The sequence below is a fragment of the Amborella trichopoda genome, chromosome 10 (assembly GCF_054954075.1).
Source record: "Amborella trichopoda isolate Santa Cruz 75 chromosome 10, AtrichopodaSantaCruz75HAP2 v2.0, whole genome shotgun sequence".
NCBI lineage: Eukaryota > Viridiplantae > Streptophyta > Magnoliopsida > Amborellales > Amborellaceae > Amborella > Amborella trichopoda.
Window position 1 is genome coordinate 249,492 of NC_142345.1, and position 8,968 is coordinate 258,459.

The following is an 8,968-nucleotide window of genomic DNA, read 5'->3' on the forward strand; positions in this document are numbered from 1 at the left end:
GTGGCGCTCATAATGTGGTGGTGTGTGAGAGAGAGGTGAGAGATTTGTACATAGTGAGAGCAGAGAGTGTATCAGTATCAGTGGGGTTAGGGCAGTGGGACGAAGGAAGAAATGTCCTCCTTACCCTCTCTCCTCTCTCCTTTCTTTCTCAAGCCTACAATCAATGGCTCTCCCTGCTTGCCTTGTTCTCCTCATCTCCACAAAATATTAAGAAAAGGATATGGTTCATCCTCCTCCTCCTCCTCCTCCTCCTCCTCTTCATTTCATCTTCTGAGTCAGAGAGTTACAACAAGCTCTAGAGTAAGTAGCAAAGGGATTTTGTGCAAAGCATCTGAAAAGGATGGCACCTCCAAGGCTTCATCAAAGGAGGCATTAGATGGTCAATCTCCTCTGACACTTGCTCAGCAGGTGGGGTTATGGATCATGGAGGGTGTATACGTCGTCTGGCTTTTCCTTCTCCCTTATGCTCCGGTACCATCTCTCCTTCTTGACTTCTTTCTAAACCCCAATTGTGCTTGTGTGTGCGCATGTCTCCATATTTTGATCGTTAATCTTTTGATAATTGTCCCGAGTTTAAAGCTTGATGATGGCCTTTCTGAATTTTATTTGCTTGCTTTCACTGGATTGGTGCTTTTCCTTGGTTAATCTGTCGAGAGATAGAGAGTGAGTGAGTGCCTGATTCATGCATTTTTGTCGTGTTCTTTTCCTTTTTTTCCATGCTCAAGTATGTGGTTTTCTACAAAGCCCTGTTGGGTGCGGCACATGGGGTGAAATTATGTTTTATACTTTTGTGTTTTATTTTGGGTTAAACTTGGTCTTGATTCAATTATGGTCATCTGAATGAAGGTATGCTTGCCCTAAGTCACTGTAGGTTCTGAATTGGCCTCATTGCAGCCTGTGGTTCCTTAATTCATTGTATTGGTTGCAAGGAATTTACTCCTCTTTATCATTCAATGGCCATGGTACAAAGCTAATAGTGTCCTTTATACGATTAGTGATCTTCTTAAAGTTTTTAAGGACTTATTTATCTTTCTTATGTCATTTTGCCTCATCATTGTGAATATCATGTCCGTTGCTGGAATCCAGCTACATAGCTCAGAATTGGTATTTTACTTGAATGGTCACTCAAAGCATATAAAATATTGTTTCGAAGTATAAAATTTCTGATGGATTGTGCAGACATCGCGTAATGTCTAGGAGTGAGAAATGGACCTATTATTCTACTAGTTAATGGTTCAAATAGGGGCTATTTGCAGGCTTAAATTATCGTCCAAATTAGAGGGGTTCAGTTTTCGTTTTTGGTTGAGCATATTTAAGGTATTTTGTGCAGTCGTTTGGTACTACTTAAAACTAGAAGTAAACTAATAATTTAATTGTTTAAATTTTAAACTTAAGTAGCATAGTAAGTTAGTAACTAACATAGCATCTCAAAAGTGCTCCACTTTCGCCGACAACCCAACGAGGTAGTCGTTAGGCTCAATATCCGGATGGCCATCTTCTGCAAGTTTGGAAGATTACACCCATGATGGCTCTACCAATGGGCTGCAAATTAAGTGTGTTAAAGATTTATCTAAGGTTAACTATGAAAGTAGGAATTGATGACGAATTACGAATTTGTGATTAAATATGAAATGTAAAAATCAAATAACAAACACAAACTTTGAACTTGAAGACTGGGTTAAGTATGTTATTACTTGGATCAACTTTGCTCCTCTGCCTTATCTCCATTGCACTCCCAAAAGACTTCAATGCTCGCTTGTTATTTATTAGTTCATCAGTGTATATAATGTCTTGAATTTCTTGATTAGGGACTACCTTTTCCAAACAATAATTAAAACCAATGATAAATGTGTCATTTGTTTGTATATCCCTTTTAACATTAGAAAAAACTGGGTTAAAAAAATAACCAGCTGCATGCAATGCTCGATATAGCTGCCTATCCCAATTCTTATCAATAGTCTTCCAAATTAGCTCATAGCGGCGGCTCTTATCATTATCCAAATTTTTAGCTCTCTCTCTCTCTCTCTCTCTCTCTCTCTCTCTCTCTCACGCAACTTTCCATTGACTCATCTATGGAGCCCATGGAGTGGTTTGTTACTGTCAACCATATGCAAGACTTTGATTAGATGAAAAAATACCTTAAGAGCGCCCATCATCCCCTGCCAGAATAAACTTAGATAGGACAATATTTCATGCTTTCTTCCCTTTCTGATCCCTGTTCCACTTGCATCCTCTCTAATCATTAGAAGGAACATTTACCTCAGCTGGAATCTTCTTGAATGTATGCTATCTAGACAGGAACCAGGTAGCAAATCTCATGGGCCCCAGCCTGACTATCCCCTTCTTCTTTTTAAACATGTTCATCATGCTGAGGGTGAGGATGTGGCTATAGATGAAGGCTGTAACTTATTTAGACTACCTTACTGTGCTTGCAATGTCGTTCACACCTTCATGTTAGTATATCAAGATTCTGATTCTTTGTACTGGTAAGGTGCTCCCCAGGCATGATTCTCATATTTCGTACAACTGAGAAATGGAAGAACTCCTTCCTCCAGTTTTGAGTATTCTTCCCTTTTATCTTCATATTGTGAGCAAGTCATTTCAGAGTCATTCCACACTGTAATAATTATAATGAGGGCACTTTGGTAAGGGACAGGACATTAAAGCTACTGAAAACCCCCAAATCCAAATCTTGCCTTTCATGGGGAATCTGTATAGTGCATGCTCCTTCCTGTATTATGTAGCTGTCATTTGATCCATCGGCAACAGACTATCAGAATTCAAAAGAAAGAAAATGAATACATGGACGGCAATCGTGAGGTCTTTCTTAACTCCCTTTTTGAGGTTTTTCAGGCCTTGCATTTCACGACTCTAGTCCATGTATTCTATTGACTAAAGAAATATTTTGGTTCTAAATTATGGAGATCAACACCATATGTCAAAGGACCACAGTTCATGCTTCATATGATGATCTTTAAGAAAATGAGGAATGATTTCATGAACCTCTGACTGCTGAATTGGTGTCCATTGAATCATTTATCCTACTTATTGAAAAACAAACGATTAAAAGGTTCACATCGATTATCTCACAGAAACTCTCATTTATCTTGTATCCCTGATTTACCTGCAACTATTACATACCATGTAGTCATGCTCTATTATTTGCACACTTATGCAGGTCTTAATATCTTTATGAGCATATATGATCTTTTATAAATGTGATATATTAATTGTACATGATGAAATTAAATAAATTTTCATGCATACAGCTCGATGTATTTCAGGGAAGTAGTATATATATTTCATGCATATATAGCTATGACAAACCTGTTTAAGGTGAAAATTTTGATACGTGTTTTAATGAGATTTAAAAAATTGGGCTTCTTGTATTTGTCTCAAAGATGACAAATTGAAGACTGGAATGGTATTTTGGACCTCCTAATGCTTACTTATATAAGCTTTTCTTATCTCTTTGTATAGGGTGAACCGTTGTGGGAAATCAAGCTGGATACCATTATCGTCCTTTTAAAGCTTTCCCACAACTTTTTCTACATTCTTCCGCTGGCCAACTTAGGTATGTTTCTGATTCCGTGCAACTTAGGCACTTTTCTGACTATTTAACCTACGCAAGAAAAAATAAGTGTCAATTCCTTATGTGTTAATTTCTCAAACAACCAACTGAACTAATAAGATGAGGCTTCCTAGGAACTAAAATAGTTAGCGTTTGCCAATCAAATAAATCTCATTTGTCATTATTTGTTCAGATTTTAAGGTGTTTTTGCAACAGTAGCACTGCAATGAGCTTCCTTTTTTAGCATATTTCTAATAAGTCTGATGGATTGTATTTCTATTTGAGCTTCATCTGAGCTGGGGTTGAGGTGAGTTTACATGGTGTCTAAAGTTGAAAGCCTGAAACAATCACCATTGTGAGGACACAAATATCACTATGTATAAGCCATAATAATTCAGTATTCCTTTCCACTGAAGGAAAAGGCTTTCTTGTTATTTTGGCTTGAACATGGGTTTCACGTTTACCATTAGATATATTACCACATTCAGGGATTAAGCCCGACATAACCATATTTTTTATTTAAACGAAATTCAAGTGACCTAATCTAGCATGTCATAAATTACAAAAACTTGCAAGCAACGTGGAAGAGTACTTTATTTCATTACTTAAATCAAGTTTGAACATCCCATTACATGAGTACCCTTTGCCAACAAAGACAACTCTCTTAGTCAATATGATCTTTATCAAATTCGATGACCATTTGGAAATCATGCTTGTTAAGCAAATAGCCTGAAACAAGGTTCCTCCTCATTCCCAGCAAATAAAACATGTTCTCTAGAGTGAGAATCTTACTTGAACTAAATTTCAGGTTTACTGTGCCTTTACCAAGCATCCTTGCCTAGGCTTGAGTTCCCAGTTGAACTGAGTTCCCATCGTCCACTGGCTCATAGGTCTTGAAATAATCGCAGTTATTACAAACATGGATGGTAGCACCTGTGTCTACCCACCAACCGGAATCATTCCCATAAGATTGACCTCAGTGATCATAGCCACAAATTTTCTTCTTCAGTAGTCAAGTACTTGGTTTAAGAACCTTGCAAGGCCCTTTATCGGTGTCGGCATTCTTTAAAGTAGTGCCCAGGTTTCCCAACAAGTAACAAATGCTTTTCTTTTTGGACTTTTTATCTTTATGATGTCTTTTTGCTGCTTGGGAAAGAAAGGCTTCTTGTTATGATCCTTATCCTTACTTGTGCTCTACAAGTTTTTCCTTGGATTGAAAGTCCCTTGCCAACTGGTTTTCTATGGTTTCATCTTTCATTTCCTGAAGCCTATTCTCTTCCCCAATACTGAGCATTGAAGTTGAACAAGATAAACAATCAACCTTCTTATGGTTCATTTTCTTTTAGTACTCTCTCCATGATAGGAGTAATTTGTGAATGATAGCTCCCACATGGAAAGAAAGATTCATTCAACTCCACTCCACAGCGATTAAGTTCACTTACAATAAGCTACAATTTATATACTTGACTGAGCATAGGCTTATTTTTCAGTGCATTTAAAGTTGAGGTAATTGGAAATAAAAAATCGTTGGTTACCTGATTCTTAAGTTTTATGTTTGATCTCCGACTCGTTCCATACTTCTTTTGCTGTGGATAAAGACCCATACATGTCAAAGATTGGGTCTGAGTGCGTTGAGAATGTGTCCCTTGCCTATAAAGTCATCCTTTATCCATTTTCAACAAAGTTTGAATTTTCGTTCTCTTTTCTGTGCGTGTTCCACTGTCTCTCCTTCGACTTGTGGTGGTTCCTTTGGCAAGGGATTAGTGAGGACGTATGTGACCTCGAGCGTGGTCAACAAAAACATGCTTTTGTTGCCACCTTCGAAAGCTTGACCCATCAAAGCAGTCAATGTTTACAGCCTTAAAGGACTCCATATTTCACCCTAAAATGTTGTCTTGAATTGTTGAAAAATGAGGGGTGAAATGGGACAAGAGTAGGAAATGAAAAAAGAGTAAAATGAATTTCAATCTCTCTGATCCCAGACATGATAAATCACTTTTTCAAGACAACATTTGCTCGTTACTAACAGGAATCAGTGTGCACTCAAGTTTTACGAGGCAATTTTGTCCTCGGGATACATGGGAGTAAATGATTGAGGGAACTATCTTGCCAATACAAATGCACAAGTATTGCAAGATCTAGAGCACTGAAGTTGCTACTTTTAGAGAGAGAAAGTTCTCAGATAACTCTTAGAAAGTTTGTATTGCTTCTGTTTGTAAAAAAAGAGGGAATAGGTCCCTATTTATAGAGAGAGAGAATGCCTCATTAAGACAACACTTACCTTATAACTTATGGTAGAGTTGGTCATGAAATTGGGTTTTGTAGAGTTAACATATATGGGTTATCTTAAATTGGTCAAAAGACTTTTGTATGTCTTTTTAGGCTTTTTATAATGCATTCAGAGTTATTAACCGTTTTGCATTATAAATCAATTTGTGAAGGGTTTATACACTATCCAAATAGTCACTATTATACTTAGCTCTTCCATATATTGCATTAACATATCTTAACGATTAAGTTACCTAAAGATAACTGTCAACTATTATTTGGATACTATAATGGTGAGTATGACATTATTAAGTCTTTACTCTTTCCAAAACGTTAAGTAATAAGAGACATTATTTTGGAATAATCATAAGTATTTTTCAAAGCTAAAAATATAAAATATCATTCTTGCATAAATGCTTTTATGTGTATCCTTTTCCCTTCTGCTCTCATTACCTTTTAACCTTCAATTTGCTTTCATCCACTGGAAATGCGAGTAGAAGGATGGGAGGAATAGAGAGTAGATACATGGAACGGAATGATAAAAGGAATAGAGAGTAGATGCAGAGTACTGTATAAATTCACTGGGATTACTGAACTGTTTCATGAGTTCATTTTTATGTTCTATGTTTCCTTTGGAGGGTGCATGAGTGGATGCTTGCAAGTTAAGTGACATCTGTTAAACACGTATTTGAGTAAATGTGTGGGATGGTTGATTTGTCCTTAGTTTTGGAATCTTCATAGTTTGCCTTAGTGTTTCTGGTGTACAACCTCAAAGTTCTCCATTCATTGGAGTGATCTTAGAGAACCACGTGATGCTTCATCTTAATCAGTGTCTCTCTTTTAATTTGGAGATGGGGAATTGAATATTTGTTCCTACCATCTTATACCATGTTATATTTGGGTTTCGTTTCTGCGGCACCTCCATTTTGTTACCATTATCATGAAAAGTGCCCAAATTGAGGACTGTTTTACTTTTCTGTTAGAGGTTGACCACTTTGCCTCATTAGTGCTATGCATGAAATCTTCTCCTCTCCATCCTCCAAAACCTGGATGCCTGGCACATGAAAAATGTTGACCCATAACTGGTTTCTATCCATATGGGAGCCACACCAACAGAGACACTATAATTTGAGTTAATGCTTTACGAGTTTAAAGAAATCTAAGAGTTCAATCCAAGCTTTGCAAGAACTATATAGACATCTATGGATTTTCGAAATATAAAGTACTGTCAGCATAAATGAAATAATTTTGATTGCAAATCAATATTATGTAATAGCGGGCAAAAGAAATTTAGAGGATATCCACCTTAATATCTGTTACTAATCGGATTCATGCATAAATTTAATCCGATTTCTCACAATCAGTACTGAGAGTAGTCTAAAAAAACTGTGCCAAACTTGCAACGTTTGGCAGATGTGATAAAATCTCTCTTGAAGTCTGTGTAGAACATGCTCTGTTTAGTTACAAAAAAAAAATAAAATAATGTCCATGATAATAGGTCCTTGTCTTTTTTTGAAAGTCTGAAAGAAGATTAGCTCATGCCATGTATCTGCAAAGAGCACCGCTTGCACATTATGGCTTTCCATAGTAGAAATTTTGTCTGTTTAAAATAATTCTCTTGTGAATGTGGTGTTTCTTGGCAGAGCAGTGGGCTTTCATCTAATTGAGGCATCCTTGCTTCATCCTGTAAGAATTTCTCTATTTGTCCATCTATATACAAGACACCATTGCCAGACATCTTCATGATAAAACTTTGTGTCCATCATCAGGCATGTGAAGCATTGTTCAATTTTGTTATCGCATGGACACTTATGTTTGCTCCATTGCTCTTCACTGATCGCAAGAGAGGGAGAGTTAAAGGATTCCTTGAAGTCTTATGGATCATCCAAATGTTCCTTACAAACAGTATGCTTAACAAGCAACCTGAAACCTCCATGTGCTTCTCAAATGAAAAAACTCCTCGTTTTCAGATTCTCTTGTCATCATTTTATTGGGCTTCCTTTATGCTTTCCATTTACCTAACCCTCAACTGCTTCATTGGTTTCTTTTCTTCAGCAGCATTAATACCTTACATGGCCATTCGCCTTGGTGCCACGAATGAAAGCTATGGCCCTGAAGTCGATGAGAAGCCCTCGAAGTTGGTCTCAGTTTTGACAAACAATGCAGCGACTGTGGGATTGATTGGTGGTTTATTGGGTGTCATCTCAATATTATGGCTCTTTTATGGCCGTCCTGATGGGGGTTTTGGAGCAGTAGGAGATCGATGGGGGTATTTTGTAGAGTATATACTATCTGACAGGATAGCTTATGCCTTCGTTTGGGATATCGTACTCTACATCATATTCCAGCCCTGGTTGGTAGGGGACAACCTCCAAAATGTAGAGGAGAACAATGTTGGGTTAGTGAATGCCCTTAAATTTATACCTTATGTTGGGTTAGGTGCTTATCTGTTGAGTTTCAAGAAGGATGTAAAATCAAATTCATGAATATTCAGATTACAGAAATTTGTGGTTTTCTCACATAATTTGCTGACTTTCTCTACAAGAGGAAACTATGTTGAAGTGCCTTTTTATTGTTGACTCGTGGGTTTGATGCTGTCAGTATTTAAACCCATGTTGTAAGGAGTCTGATGCTGTCAGTATTTAAACCCATGTTGTAAGGAGTCTGATCAGACTTGGGGTATTGTGAAATTACAGTTTATTGAGCCAAGACTAGGAGTACTTGGAGAATGACCACTATCATGGGTTTTGCTAAATCAGTCAGTGCTATTTTTCTTTTCTTTTTTTAACATTAAGTCGGAGTACTATTTATTTTACGTACCATGCCTCTCTCTTTCTGTAAATTACCTTTCGGCAGGGTTATTTTTCTTCTTGTTCAAGTTGTGCTTCATGAAGCGTGCTATTGCCTCTATAGGGCCATTTGTTTTAATAAGTGACTGTTTTAGGTATGTTTTGTGACACCCACCACCGCGGGGCGTCATCCAAGTCACGTGGTATATTTGGTGAGATCGGAGGATCCATCGCGAGGAAGTATCTTGACGTTTGGAGTACTAGCGGAATCCACGTGTTGCTTACGTTATTTGATTTCTCTTGAACTAAATTAGTCGGTATTTATTAAGGGACAAGTTTC

General features: G+C 37.3%; 1 protein-coding gene across 6 annotated transcripts; it reads left to right on the top strand.

Annotated features, from left to right (window-relative positions):
• LOC18444283 (uncharacterized) lies at window positions 1-8,594 on the top strand. Of its 6 annotated transcripts, none has more exons than XM_088850239.1 (5): window positions 1-471; window positions 3,481-3,574; window positions 7,488-7,525; window positions 7,609-7,775; window positions 7,895-8,594. In XM_088850239.1, the coding sequence occupies exons 1-5, from the start codon at window positions 112-114 to the stop codon at window positions 7,938-7,940; spliced, it is 705 nt and encodes a 234-aa protein (XP_088706365.1). In that variant the 5' UTR covers window positions 1-111; the 3' UTR covers window positions 7,941-8,594. The 6 variants fall into 6 exon arrangements, with proteins under 6 accessions (XP_088706365.1, XP_088706366.1, XP_006854517.2 ...); XM_088850240.1 differs by having other exon boundaries at window positions 7,898-8,594; XM_006854455.4 differs by having other exon boundaries at window positions 7,609-7,744.
• The last annotated feature ends 374 nt before the right edge of the window (window positions 8,595-8,968 follow it).